Source organism: Engystomops pustulosus, chromosome 3 (genome assembly GCF_040894005.1).
Source record: "Engystomops pustulosus chromosome 3, aEngPut4.maternal, whole genome shotgun sequence".
Lineage (NCBI taxonomy): Eukaryota > Metazoa > Chordata > Amphibia > Anura > Leptodactylidae > Engystomops > Engystomops pustulosus.
Window position 1 is genome coordinate 25,037,257 of NC_092413.1, and position 15,036 is coordinate 25,052,292.

The following is a 15,036-nucleotide window of genomic DNA, read 5'->3' on the forward strand; positions in this document are numbered from 1 at the left end:
GTTCTGCTGTATGTAGTAGAGATGGTAGGTGATGACATCAAGTGGTGTTATCTCTGCCTGCTGGTTTCTATGCTGCATACAGCAGAGGCAGTGGAGAGAGGAGCTGCTGCAGGGGAACGGGGAAAGGTGAGTATCTGTGTTTTTTAATGTGGGGGCGCAAAAGGAGAAGTGGCTCCTATTGGGGACACAATAACAGGGGGAGCTGCTACTGGGGGGCACAATAACAGGGAGAGCTGCTGCTGGGGGAGCACAATAATAGGGAGAGCTGCTGGTGGGTGGGGGGTACAATAACAGTGAGAGCTGCTGCTGGTGGAACAATCACAGGAAGCGCTGTTGTTGGGGGGGGGGCAATAACAGGGAAAGCTGCTGCTGGGGGCACAATAACTGGGAGAGCTGCTGCTGGAGTGGGGGGGGGTGGCAATAACAAGGAGAGCTGCTGCTGGAGGGGGGGGGCAATAACAAGGAGAGCTGCTGCTGGAGGGGGGGGGCAATAACAAGGAGAGCTGCTGCTGGAGGGGGGGGGGGCAATAACAAGGAGAGCTGCTGCTGGGGGGGGGGGGGTCACAATAATATGGAGCTGCTGCTGATGCAGTTGGATACTAGGAAGAGAGTGGCAGGCTTGGTTGCGGCCTAGCACAGTAGCACAGGCCTCTGCCACACCTATCAGAGCCAGCAGGTTGAAACAAAAAGAATGGGTAGCCGTGTTACACTAAGGTTCCCTCTGGGACACTCGCTGTGTAGGGGACAGGTCAAATTAATTTTTGAAGATTTTCCCTGCCCCTTTTCAGGAAGAGGTGAGGACAGGCCATAGACTCCATTTGCGCAAAATGTTTTGCAGAAATGTAGCAAAAAAAGATATAAATAAGTGCCCCCCATGAAGTCAGTCTTTTTAAAAAAGAAGAAAGCCATGCTATATGAATCCTGGACAGCCACTTCAGGACAAGTCAACATTTTAAGGAAAATGACTTGAATGGGGAGACTTTTTTGTGGGATGAGATGCAGTTTTCATTTTGGGGGTACACAGGGCTTATTGCTTTATTATATTTATTTTTACAGCATGATTTATACGACACATGTATCTATTTTTGCTTCGTACCAAGGTAGTAACACAATAAGATTTATTTGGTAATACTTTGAAATATTCAATTTAAAAAAATCATTGTCATGTGTCAGTAATAGACAGGCATCTCTGCGGACATGCCCCTGGCACTCCTGGGGTCCTAGGTTAGGCCCCATGTTGCCGTGACAACCATCGGTAAATTCCGATGGAAAAAAGTTACCGTTTTCCCTGGACGTATAATTACGTCGAGGGGCGCTAATATAAACGTAACGAAAGGCGAGTGAATGAGGCTGCAGGGTAATGCAGAGCGCAGCACCACTATGACAGCAGCCTGTCACTGCCTTCAGCCAATCACGTCCCGTCTTACATACGGCACCGGTTAAGTTAGCCTTGTCAGCTGAGCTGTGATTGGTGATTTTGCATCTGGCTTATCCATTGGTTGCAAGTGACGGCTGTGGGCGTTGCCCGCCGGGCATCAGGGAAGTGTTGTGCTGTGTGACTTCCGGTCCCCTCTGTATGCATCAATCGCACAGCGACCCCCAGCGACGGAGCAGAGCGGGGAGCTATGGTAGAGGCAGGACCCCGGCCCTTTACCGTACGAGGATCCGCCGAGCTGAGCGCTGAGCCCGGGGCCGCATCCCAGTGACACCCGCCCTCCTCTTCCTCCATCATCCATTCACTGCACAGAGCGGAGGATGGCCACAGGGGAGCTCCAGGGCAAGTACCAGAAGCTGGCACAGGAGTACTCCAAGGTGAGGAGGGCACAGTGCCAGGGCATGCAGGGGTTAATGTGGTGTGTGACTGTACAGAGGGGGGATTGCCACCCTCCTGGGCACCTGCCACCCATAACACCCTAATATGCCACCTGCCTGGGCACCTGCCACCTATAACATCCTAATATGTCACCCGCCTGGGCACCTGCCACCTATAACACCCTAATATGCCACCCGCCTGGGCACCTGCCACCCATAACACCCTAATATGCCACCCGCCTGGACACCTGCCACCCATAACACCCTAATATGTCACCCTCCAGACATCCGCTAACCTGATTGCCCACTCTACCCAGTGCTGTGGCACCTGCACCCTGTGCGCCTGCCCAGACCTTGTATACACGCTCTCTACCTAATACCTCACTCACCTGGGCACCATAACATGTTTACCCCTCACCTGTATCCTGTCACTTGTATGCCCACTCTACTTGGCACTGTGCCACCTGTGTCTTGTCTTTTGGGCACCTTCATAAATGCAAGTAGTCAGGATTTACATTGATCACAGATCAGTCCAGGGACGGGATGCAATGAGGGGAAAGAATCACTGCTGCTGCTTGTAGGGCAAGGGGGAGATGACTGCTGATGCTACTAGGGGTAAAGGCAGGATCACAGACTATACTACTTAAAGGGGTGGTGGGTCACTGCAGATGCATGTAGGAGTAAATAGGGAGGTCTCTGCCGATGCTACTAGTGGATGGGGTCGCTGGATATGCTGCTTGGGGGCACGGGATGGGGTCGATGCCGTGGCTGCTTGGGGGCACGGGCTGGGGTAGTTGGATATGCTGCTTGGGGGCATGGGATGTGGTCGCTGGATATGCTGCTTGGGGGCACGGGATGGGGTCGCTGCCGCGGCTGCTTGGGGGCACCGGATGGGGTCGCTGCCGCGGCTGCTTGGGGGCACGGGATGAGGTCGCTGGATATGCTGCTTGGGGGCACGGGATGAGGTCGCTGGATATGCTGCTTGGGGGCACGGGATGAGGTCGCTGGATATGCTGCTTGGGGACAAAGGAAGGTCTTGCTGCCGCGGCTGCTTGGGGGCACGGGATGAGATCGTTGGATATGCTGCTTGGGGGCATGGGATGGGGTCGCTGCCGTGGCTGCTTGGGGGCACGGGATGGGGACGCTGCTGCGGCTGCTTGGGGGCACATCATGGGGTGGCTGCCGCATATGATTTTTTAGGGTGTACCAGGAATGGAACATTCTGTAAGTGTTTTAATGTCACCTCCTCTTTGGAGGCTCCTAGGTGACCTTCTCCAGGACTAGTTTACATCACGTGTGACATGAGGTCAGTCTAGAGTCTTGTACAGGAAGATACAAGCAGCAGAGCAGGGACTTTGGTCTGTAGGAGAAATAGCAAGTTAATGAATTGTTTTCATGTGCAAAATTGTAAGATCCTGCCCCTGCCCCATCTCCTATCAGGCCATGTGAATTCTGTCCAAGAAGCCGTCCGGTCCAGTGCTGATGTTCTGTGGTGGGTTTTATCAGGACCTTTTAATAACATGGTATGTGTCACGCGTGTAACCACCCAGCTTTTCTAGGTTCCTGTAGGGATGACCATAACATGATAGGATGTTTACAGGCTGATAGAACTGCAATGTCCCTCGAGCGGCCCCAATAACAAATCATGGATGTGTCCCCCGTGGTCCTATACTGTCTGGTGGTCTTATTGGAGGAAGGCACAAGAGAAACCCCCGAGTCTCCCTCCTAATTTTCACTACATGATGTTCAATGCAGGATCTTCATTATTGTGTTTTTCAGCTCCGGGCACAGAACCAGGTCCTGAAGAAGGCAGTCGTAGATGAACAAGCAAATTCCGCAGCTTTAAAGGTATCATGTTATTTGTATGTGATTTCCGGTTACCCCCATTCACGACTGCAATGTGGCTACATAGAGCGTAACTGCACATACCCCAAGCTGCCTCAGAGCTAGAGATATACACCGATAAATTTGCAATAAAAAATTAGATTTTTATAGTTACCCGTTCCTGACTGAAGCGTTCATCGTGCAGCAGGCCGGGTAGCGGTGGATGCAGCTGAGAAGACCTCACTACCCCCAGTCCTCTCCTGCAGTGGGCGGGGAGGCGAGGCTGCAGCGTGCGGCGCAGGGAGGAGAGACTAGGCTGCAGCGTGCGGCGCAGGGAGGAGAGGCTAGGCTGCAGCGTGCGGCGCAGGGAGGAGAGGCTAGGCTGCAGCGTGCGGCGCAGGGAGGAGAGGCTAGGCTGCAGCGTGCGGCGCAGGGAGGAGAGGCTAGGCTGCAGCGTGCGGCGCCGGGAGGAGAGGCGAGGCTGCAGCGTGCGGCGCCGGGAGGAGAGGCGAGGCTGCAGCGTGCGGCGCAGGGAGGAGAGGCGAGGCTGCAGCGTGCGGCGCAGGGAGGGGAGGCGAGGCTGCAGTGTGCGGCGCAGGGAGGGGAGGCGAGGCTGCAGCGTGCGGCGCAGGGAGGAGAGGCGAGGCTGCAGTGTGCGGCGCAGGAAGAGGAGTCCTTATAGGAGAGGACTTATTTTTTTCGTCTTCTCTGGGGGTCGGCAGTATTAGTAGTTTTATGCTCTGGGGGTTGCCATAACCAATGTAGTAACGCTTCAAATTCCTTTTACCAGGAGCAGCTGAAGATGAAAGACCAGACCCTGAGGAAGCAGCAGCAGGAGATGGACAGCTTGACCTTCAGGAACCAGCAGTTAGCCAAGAGGGTGGAGCTCCTGCAGGAAGAGCTGTCAGTGATGGAAACCAAAGGCAAGAAGACCAAGGTGCGGAGACCTGACCTGTATCCAATACTTACTGCTCCATCTCCATCATGAGAGAAGAGTTCTTCTTACCCCTTACGCCCCAAAACTGGCATAGAGTAAAATCTCTCCTGAATCCATCTTGCTGGAGCAAGGCAGAAGGCAGCGCACAGACATATCACATGACACAGTAGTCTATGGAGAGGGAAGTGGTTACTTGCAGTGTATTTGGGAGCATAAGCAGAGGAAGGAGCCAGCTCTGAGTTATTTTTAATCTCCTGGGAGCAGAAGGATGAATATAACCCCAGCCATAAGGCACGAAGGTTAAAAGAGTTGTCCACTATCAGCAAATAATTGCTATTGCTTGTGTAATATACTGTAAACTAGAGTATAAGTAAAGGCACCTAATTTTGGCACAAAAAGGGGTAAACCTTATTTACTCAAGTATAAGCCTAGGGTGGGAAATGCATTGCTCACGGCCTCCCCTCACTGATGACCTGCCCCGCAACGGCCTCCCCTCACTGATGACCTGCCCCGCAGCGGCCTCTCCTCACTGATGACCTGCCCCGCAGCGGCCTCTCCTCACTGATGACCTGCCCCGCAGCGGCCTCTCCTCACTGATGACCTGCCCCGCAGCGGCCTCTCCTCACTGATGACCTGCCCCGCAGCGGCCACTCGTTATATATCGTTATCATTAACAAACTTGGTTCTTAACTCTGGTGCTCCCCGCAGTTCCTCTTCCATCTCAGCTTCCTGTGTAACAGCGCAGGATGAGACCCGTCCATGTGCTCTGCCTGCGTTGCTACACAGAAATAGGAGAGGGAAGAGGAACGGCGGGGAGCACAGTACTCGAGTATAAGCCGAGTGGGGATTTTTCAGCACAAAAATTGTGAGTATACTGTTTATACTTGAGTATATGTCGTACTTCCTCACGGGTTTCTAGATCTCTGCTTTCTGCCATTCTATAGGAAGCTTCATTGTTTATTTCCTATGGATACAAATCAGTACCTTGTTATGTGATGTCACACAGGTGCACAGCATGTTATATCCCTAATCATGTGATGTCACACAGGTGCATGGCTCGTAACATCCCTGGTCAGGTGCTGTCACACAGGTGCACGGCTCGTTACATCCCTGGTCAGGTGCTGTCACACAGGTGCACGGCTCGTTACGTCCCTGGTCAGGTGCTGTCACACAGGTGCACGGCTCGTTACGTCCCTGGTCAGGTGCTGTCACACAGGTGCACGGCTCGTTACGTCCCTGGTCAGGTGCTGTCACACAGGTGCACGGCTCGTTACGTCCCTGGTCAGGTGCTGTCACACAGGTGCACGGCTCGTTACGTCCCCGGTCAGGTGCTGTCACACAGGTGCACGGCTCGTTACTTCCCCGGTCAGGTGCTGTCACACAGGTGCACGGCTCGTTACTTCCCCGGTCAGGTGCTGTCACACAGGTGCACGGCTCGTTACTTCCCCGGTCAGGTGCTGTCACACAGGTGCACGGCTCGTTACTACCCCGGTCAGGTGCTGTCACACAGGTGCACGGCTCGTTACTACCCCGGTCAGGTGCTGTCACACAGGTGCACGGCTCGTTACTACCCCGGTCAGGTGCTGTCACACAGGTGCACGGCTCGTTACTTCCCTGGTCAGGTGATGTCACACAGGTGCACGGCTCAATACAGGTGCTCCTGAGTGACATCACGTGACCAGGGACCTGCATTTATCCACTGATTTGTCACTGATTAAATGACAGCAAGCAGAGATCTATAAAACCATGAGGAATTGATACAGAAAGTACATTGGAACATTGTGAGACTTGTCATTACACAAACCGTATCAGTCACTTGTGGAAGCTCCCTGCAGCGTCTGTGTGCAGTCTCTCCGCCTTCTGCTACTTTCACATCTGTTTAATGCTCTGTCTGTTTCCCGGCTAGAAACACGTGGACTCCACTCAGATGAGCCAGGAACAAAAAAGTGTCTTTGACGAGGACCTTCAGAAAAAAATTGAGGAGAACGAGAGGCTCCATATACAGGTGGGTAAATATTGCGCCAGTCATGCCAAGTCGAACAGCAAGCAGACAGCGCCAATCTCTGTGTAGTGGTCAGATCAGGTTACTGCATAGCATGAAGCAGACAGCGCACTTCTCTGTGTAGTGGTCAGATCAGGGTTCCTCATAGCACTAAGCAAATGGCACCATTCTCCATGTAGTGAGCAGATCAGGTTACTGCACAGCATAAAGAGCAGCACCATATTCTGTGTAGTGGGCAGATCAGGATACTGCACAGAATAAAGAGCAGCACCATTCTCTTTGTAGTGGTCAGATCAGGTTACTGCACAGAATAAAGAGCAGCACCATTCTCTTTGTAGTGGTCAGATCAGGTTACTGCACAGCATAAAGAGCAGTGCCATTCTCTTTGTAGTGGTCAGATCAGGGTACTGCACAAAAGAAAGTTGACGGCGCCATTCTCTGTGTAGTGTCTGAACCGAGTCTTAGCTCCATATGGGATTTTTCATGATACTAGATGAAATTCGCACGTTATTTTATTTATTTTTTTTCCCCGCCCTGTAACATAAACTGAGACCCAACTATACAATCTATCAACTGATAATTTTCCATTTCTTTTTAGTGATCCAAAAATGGTCACTATGGTCTCAACTAGGAAATGTCAAAATATGTGTAAACTTTGCCCAAGTTTATACCTTAGACATATTTTTATTAAAAAGTGTTGTGCCACGTTATAAGCATTGGGGATAACTAGTTTATCGGAGAGGGTCCGATTGCTCGATTATGATAACGGGACCCCCAGCTGTCTGGAGACCAGGTCCTATTCTCAGTGATGGAAGGAGCGGCAGGACGAGGATGTGTACTACTGCTCCATTCACAGTCTATGGGAGTGATGGAGGTAACGGAGAGATTTATATACAATTGAATGGAGCAGCAGGGCGCATGCTCCTCCTGCCACTCCACCCGTTCCCTGGAGAGCTGGGGGTCCCATTCTCATGATCAGCTTGTTATCCCCTGTTAATAGGAGATAACTTGTATACAGGCAGTCCCCAGGTTGCATACAAGATAGGTTCCATTGGTTGATTGTTCTTAAGTTGATTTTGTATGTAAGTCGGAGGTGTATATTTTTGCTGTAATGGGACCAAGGATTATCAATAAAGCTTCATTCCAGACACGTTACAGCTGATCATTGCAGCCCGGGACTATAGTAACATCCAGAGAGCTTCACCAGAGGTCACAGTGGGCAGAGGGGTCCGTCTTTAAGTAGGGGTCGTCTGTAAATCGGGTGTCCTTAAGTAGGGGACTGCTTGTCCTTGGGACCGGGGCTTTTAATGTCTTCAACTTGATGCAAAGGTTTTTCTAAAATCTCCTAGACCCCATTGCATAACCTGTAACAAGTGCCCACCACCTCCTATGCCCCATATACTGCTGTCTTTTGATTTAGCACGGGCATTTGCCAGGCCTTGGCACTGGACTCTTCCTGTTATGTGGCCACAGAACCCCGTGTTGGGTACATTTACCCTATTTCTTAGGTCATTTATTGTTTTGTTCTTTTAGTTCTTTGAGGCCAGCGAGAAGCACCGGCAGATAGAGGACGAGCTGCAGAGTCGGCTGCAGACCTTGGAGTCGGCCGCTGCCCAGCACCAGGCTGTTGTGGAAGGCCTCAAGCAGAAATACATGGAGACTATTGAGAAGTTACAGAGTGACAAGGCAAAGCTAGAGGTAAGCGGATGAGGGGGATTCTGCATTGGGGTGGAAGCTTCTATCATTTATCAACCTCCTGTCATCCATTTCCTCTTCTGCTTCCTGCTGCGAGGAGAATATGCTGACCGTGCAGAGGGAGAACAGTGGGAACAGTGGTAGTAATAGTTTATTGCTTTCTTAAAGGAAATCTACCATCATGATAAACCAGGGACACTTACTCATAGATCCAGGAACTGTGACTGTGCTAATCTTCTTGTATTTGTTATCCATGGCCTCCTTCCTACTAAAATCAACTTTTAAAATTCTGCAAACAGGCTAGAAGGGCACTGGGTGGCGTTACCAGAGCCCCTCCATGCTGCAATTTCAAAGGCTGAGATTACAGCAGGATGTGCTCACTGCACAAGTGCTGAGGAAGCAGAGGGGACGGAGTGGAACTGTAAATCCAGATCAGAGGGGTAGGGTAGCCCCTCGGACTCATTAGGATTAATTTTAAAAGTTGATTTTAGAAAGAAGGAGGCCGTGGATAACACATATAAGAAGATTACCACAGTCACGGTGCCTGGATCTATGAGGAAGTGTCCCTGGTTTATCTTGATGGATTTTCATGGTAGATTTCCTTTGACCATTAGACCGTGGTCCTACAAATTCTACCTCCAACACATCTGTTTGTTTCAACAATAAATTGCCGTATCAAAAACGGAGGAACAATGGGGCAGATTTATCAAGCTGTCTGAAAGTCAGAATATTTCTAGTTGCCCATGGCAACCAATCACAGCTCAGCTTTCATTTTACCAGTGCTCATGAATATTTTAAAGGGGAGCTGTGATTGGTTGCCATGGGCAACTAGAAATATTCTGACTTTCAGACAGCTTGATAAATCTTCCCCAATGTGTATTGCATTTTATTGCTCTTCGGGGGAGCGGATCCTGTTCTCAAAAAGTGGTGGTGGAGCAGCTGGTCATGCATGTGACCTGCAGCTCCATTCAGTACTATGGGAGTGTCAGTAATTGCTGATCATGGTGCCCTGGTATCTCTGGCACTCTCATATAGAATGTGGCTGCCAGAGACTCAGCAATTACTGACATTCCCATAGGACTGAATGGAGCTGCAGGACACATCCCTGACCTTCTCCTCCACTCATGATTAAAAACTGGATCCGTGCTCCTGATTGCTGAGGGTAGCTGGACTCTCACTGATCAGCATGTTATTCTCTATCCTGTGGTGGAGGATACAACCCCTTTTAAAGCGAACCAGTTACCAGGAATGTAATTTTTAGCTAGAGACAGTTTCCAATAGCCTTTGCTAAGCTGATTTTAAAAATGTCAGGAGTCTGAATCATTTCATTACTTTAGAATAGTTTATTTCACATTACCTAGCTCCCTGCCGCTCCCCTCCCATGACAGGAAGTGGGTAGGGAGCTGGATGAGTTTAGAGGAGAGAAACTGTAACAGACACAGAGGCTGCAGCAGCAACCCCCCTCCCCAGACTCGCCACAAGCAGCTGGTAGGGAGCCAGTTAATGTGAAATAAACAGTTCTAAAGTACTGAAATGATTCAGAATGCTGACAAAGGCATTTAAAAAAATCAGCATAACAAAGGTTATTGGAACCTGTCATTAGCTAAAAATGAACTTCCTGGTTATGGGTTCACCTGTAGTACAACATCTATTCCCTCGATTCTCTATACGTGCGAGCTGTGATATAAAGCATGATTTGTCTGTGGCTTCACCTAGGTAAAAGCTCAGGGCCTGGAGAAGGAGGCGAAGGAATGCAGGCTACGCTCAGAAGACTGGTAAGTTATAAAGTGATATGATATCCGACTGCGACTGCTCGTTTTTGCTAGCTTGTTTAAAAGGCGAGGTCTGATTTAAAGGGGTGTGCCAGCTCTAGGAAATAGGTAAAGAGGTCATCCCTCCATATCGATCCCCGTTACCTTGTATTGAACCCTGTAATACGACATACGCGCTGTTCAGAAGACGAGTACTGCGAGGAAACCGAGGAAGTACAGGCAGTCCCCAGGTTACATACATGATACATACAGTCTTGGAGGGGACAAGGGCTTTATAATACACAATGTTACCAAAGTGAGAGCAGATGTTATCTGATCATCACTTTCACCGCTGCTCCTATAAATGCAGGCATCCAACCCTTCCTGAGTCCGGAGTCCATATCCATACGTGGCAGGGGGCAAGTGCTCAGCCTTCTCCATACAGCGCTGATGTTTGCTGGCCGATCGTGTTTGTTAACCTGTTAAATGCAAGAGGTATTTAAAAGCGCCGTTTTGGCTCAGATTGTTACAGATCATCTCCCTGATGAGTGACAATGACAGCCTGGAGTCGACATAAGTTCTCAGGATCTTTCATTTATGCAGATCTGTAACAGTGTGCCGGTGGCATAACAAAACTGCCATATACAGGCGGTCCCCTACTTAAGGTCACCCGACTTACCGACGACTCTGGATGCTTTACTATAGTCCCAGGCTACAATGATCAGCTGTAAGGTGTCTGTAATGAAGCTTTATTGATAATTCTTGGTCCCATTACAGCAAAAAATGTTGAAATTAAAATTGTCACTGGGGCAAAATTTTTTGTCTGGAACTAAAATGATAAAATATACAGTTTCGACTTGCATACAAATTCAACTTAAGAACAAACCTCCGGACCCTATCTTGTACGTAACCCGGGACTGCCTGTACTAGCATACAGTGGTATTGCAGTATATGGATAAAATGATCAGACCCCCTAGGGTTAACATGCCTTGGGGTGTCTGAAAAAAGAAAAATAAGCCCCCCTAAATACTGACATAACAATAACATTGATCTGTGTCCTGATCTATAAAAAAACGTTATTTGTGGTGGTGAACCTTGTAACAGAAAATAGCTCCCTATATGTCTGGGTCGACACTTTTTTTTTACATTTTGCAACACAAAAATCTTAAAGTTATCAATCCGTTCAACAATCCCCTAAATGGTGGCATTAAATAAGCAATATCTTCCTGCAAAGCTCCGTACACCGTAGTATGAAAATGTAATTGGCGTCCAAATGGCAAAATGGAGAAATTTGTTTTGTACAAAAAGTTTTACTTTTTTTTTTTAAATCACATTAAACTTAATGAAAGTGGCCATCTGTGTGACCGTACCGACCGAAAGCATATAGGGGCGGAGTCATTTGGGGTGCACAGTGAAAGCTGTTAAAACAGATCCTGCAAGAAAATAGCGCAAATGTGGTTTTTGTCAATTTCACTAAATTTTTTATTTTTTTTAAGCGCTATTTTATGAAGCCTCTGTGAAGACCATTTTTTACGCAACTCAGAACAAGGAAAACATAAAAAAGATGGATTTTTAAGAAGGGAGCAAAAAATGAAAGGGGGAGGGGGAAGCAAAACAAAAAAGGCTTCAGCAGGAAGGGGTTAATGTAATGTATGCGAGTCCCTTATTGATTTTGGAATTAATGGTGCTCTATAAATAGGTAATAATAATGCACACCACAATCCTGACTAGAGACTTGTGTACTGGTTGTCCTGATACTGTATGGCGGGGGGAGGGGGGGTTCTGGTAGTTTTAATGGGGGAAAAGCTGGGGAAAGTTTCCCTTTAAATGGGTTTTTACACAAAGCAAGTTATGTCCTATGCACAGGTCCTGACTTCCACAGGATAGGGCCAAACTTGCTTCCTGGAAAAATCCCTTTAAGAGTAAATCTGTAATAGTACATTGCTTATAGGAAAGCTCCTAAGATAATATCATACAAATGTCCGAAACCTAAGGCAGAACAGTTGTAGATATAAGACCCAGAGTAACACGGAGACCCGCAGCTGGTCCTGACTATAATATATACAATGGTTATGGTTATACGATCCAATAATTCATGATAAACTACAATAAAGGTTTGTGTCTTCTGTGCCTCAATAGTCAGAATCAGCTGAAGACCCTCCATTCAGATCTGAGCAGTCGGCTGGAGGAGTCCCTGGGTGTCATCAATGACAAGGTCCCGTTCAATGATACAAGTAAGTAGGAGTGGAATATGATGGATTGGGTTTCTTCTCCGGTGCGGCGCTTCATTGATATTCAGCTGCTTTTTTTTTCTAGTAATGTGCAACGTGTAAATAATTGTTTAAGCGTGAATAAAGGCAGTGGTCGCATTCACACTGAGCAGTGGTCGCATTCACGCTGAGCGTCCTCCGGTAAGCCTCACCTCAGAATTCTTAACACAGAGGAAATTATGCGGAATTCATCATTCACACGACCAAGCTTACGGCCACCATACATACATCCCCATAGACCGTTAACGGCCGCAAGGAGCGATACAGCGTAGTGCTCCATACATGGGGGGGGGGGGAGTGGGTCTAGGGGGGGAAGATAAGACATGTCCCATCTTTCCCTGTGTTACAGGCCGCACCTAATGCATTGCAATGGAGAGGGGTGGGGTCACTGCTGACGTATGGCCGCCCAGCCGTAGCCTTATGACTAGTGCTGTTATGTGAAAGAGCAACGCTCTGCAGTCCTCCCTGTCTGTGAGGCTGGTGGCAAACGTTCAATTTTTTTTGATTCATGAACAAAATGAGAGATCTAAGACCGGTACTGAGATAGATGCCCCTTGTACCCTCTGCTCTATGAGCTTAATGTGCCACCGCTATGAATGGGCAGCATATAACGGGTACAGGGTGTACTATTGGTAGTCAAAACAGGATTAAAGACATAGTTTATGAGTCTGGTGTATTTTTGAGAGCAGCGTTCCTGCCACCGGTGCATACAGATATACTTTATTTACACCTTATTATATACAGATATACTTTATCCTGTCTGTCACTGCAGGGAAGAGCAGGCAAAACTTGGTAGGCGGCATCACCATCCTTATAAATACACTGGACTCATATACCCCATGTTCATTCTTAAAAGGAAACTTCCATTGTGACTGTGGTCTTCTTATATTTCAATGGTCTCCTTCCTTCTAAAAAAATCAACATTAAAAATGATGCTAATGAACCAGAAGGCTTCTGGGGGAGCGTTACCAGACCTCTCCCTGCTGACATAATGGAATAATCCGGTTAAAGCTAATTTATTGTACGGTGCAGGTCGTGAAGGGAGGAGCAGGACTCCTTTTTATTGTGTTACTAGAACCTTGCTAGATCCTGGAGTCCTGCTCCTCCCTTCAGGCCCTGCACAAGGTATCATTCCACGAATCCGCTGTGACTGGAGTGTTCCTTTTCGAGCTTGCAATCCCCGAAAAAGATGCAAAGTCCGACGAAAGTGAGTAGCGCGGCCCTTGGTAAATGAGCCCCAATATATACACAATGGGGCACATTTGCCAAGAACAGTGCAGTGTGTACAGTTTGCCTGTGTAGTGTGCAGGGGGCGCTAGATTTAGGATTTGTGGCGCACGTTTTTCATGAATCTGTTGCCCCTTGCACTGCTCCAACAGAGTTCACCAATTTTGGTGCATCTTTGACATGGGGCGTGCGACACACTTTTGCATGATAAATTTGGTGCAAGGTCTGGAACGCCCATTTAAATGACAAAATTTGTGTCGTGTGTGGAATCGCAAAGCCGGGGACACTTCTTAAAAAGCTGTGCAAGCAGTTTGCACGTGAAATAACTTGCAAAGTGTGCCAGTTGCTGTTAGCAAATTTGTCTTGTTGTGTTAACGGCATGTTAGCAACCAGTTGACATTGTATTATCAAAGCACACATGTTAACATTGGGTTTTGTAAACTCAAATGTTAACAGCAATGTAATTGGGGAAATCTCCTTTCCTTAGCTTTTTGTATTGTATTGCAGAATGTAATGTAAACGCCACGTTGTGTATCCCAAGTTAGAGCTGATGACAAGGACAACTCACCTGCCAGATAACTCGGTACAGTCAGATGTAGCAGTAAGTCGGAGAGGGCGTGTCCTTCTGGGCCGAATCCAGGGCTCCTCCCCATGCCTCCTCACCATTTAGCACATTGGGTCAGATTTAATTACCCGGTCCATTCGCGATCCAGCGGCACGTTCTCTGCGCCGGATTCGGGTCCGGCCGGGATTCATTAAGGTAGTTCCTCCGCCGTCCACCAGGAGCGCACTGGAGTACACCGAGCCGGGCTGACTGAAGGTAAGCGCGTGCTGAGTGACAATTTATTTTTTTTTTTAAATGCGGCGGTTTTTCCGATTTCCGTCACGTGCATGCCTGCGCCAAAATCCCGGGGCAATTCAGGGGAAATCGGCGCAAATCAGAAATATTCGGGTAACATGTCGGGAAAACGCAAATCGGGCCCTTAGTAAATGACCCCCTTTGTGTTGTGAACAGGGTGTTGTCATCTAAGGTCCTTTAACCCAGATACATTTGCAGTTCTTCCCCATGTATGTATCTGATCACATGAAATCACATCATGGCTGCAAGGAGGCATGGGGAGGAGTACATACAAATACATACATGAGGTAGATTTTGCGAATATTAGTGGGTAAAGGACCTTAGATGACATCAACATGGTCACATGACATGAAGTGCTGAATAGTGAGAAGTAGTAGAAGTTATGGAAGGGCACGCCCCCTCCGACTCGTTGTTGGATCTGGCTGTTTGTTAGGTAAGATATCAAAGTTGATTTTATGGGGATGTGAGCGAAACAATTTTTAGCTAAAAGAAGGGTGTCAGATAGTTACTAGGGCTTAATGGGAACCTGTCGCTAGCTGTATTTGTGAAAAAATATGCTGATGGGTTCCCTTTAAGGGATTTGGGGCAGCACAGTACTAGACCAAAGCAGATTCATCATGTGAACAGATCGCCTGTCTATAATACATAAATATAATCAT

At 48.3% G+C, this 15,036-nt stretch overlaps 1 protein-coding gene across 1 annotated transcript in view; it reads left to right on the forward strand.

Annotated features, from left to right (window-relative positions):
* Positions 1-1,410: 1,410 nt before the first annotated feature.
* Positions 1,411-15,036, forward strand: part of PPP1R21 (protein phosphatase 1 regulatory subunit 21) — a 45,005-nt gene continuing 31,379 nt past the window's right edge. The window contains exons 1-7 of the mRNA XM_072140320.1: positions 1,411-1,812; positions 3,592-3,660; positions 4,427-4,573; positions 6,480-6,578; positions 8,109-8,273; positions 9,987-10,045; positions 12,161-12,255. Coding sequence (XP_071996421.1) covers positions 1,756-1,812; positions 3,592-3,660; positions 4,427-4,573; positions 6,480-6,578; positions 8,109-8,273; positions 9,987-10,045; positions 12,161-12,255 — 691 coding nt within the window. The 5' untranslated portion in view covers positions 1,411-1,755. The remainder of the gene's footprint in view (positions 1,813-3,591; positions 3,661-4,426; positions 4,574-6,479; positions 6,579-8,108; positions 8,274-9,986; positions 10,046-12,160; positions 12,256-15,036) is intronic.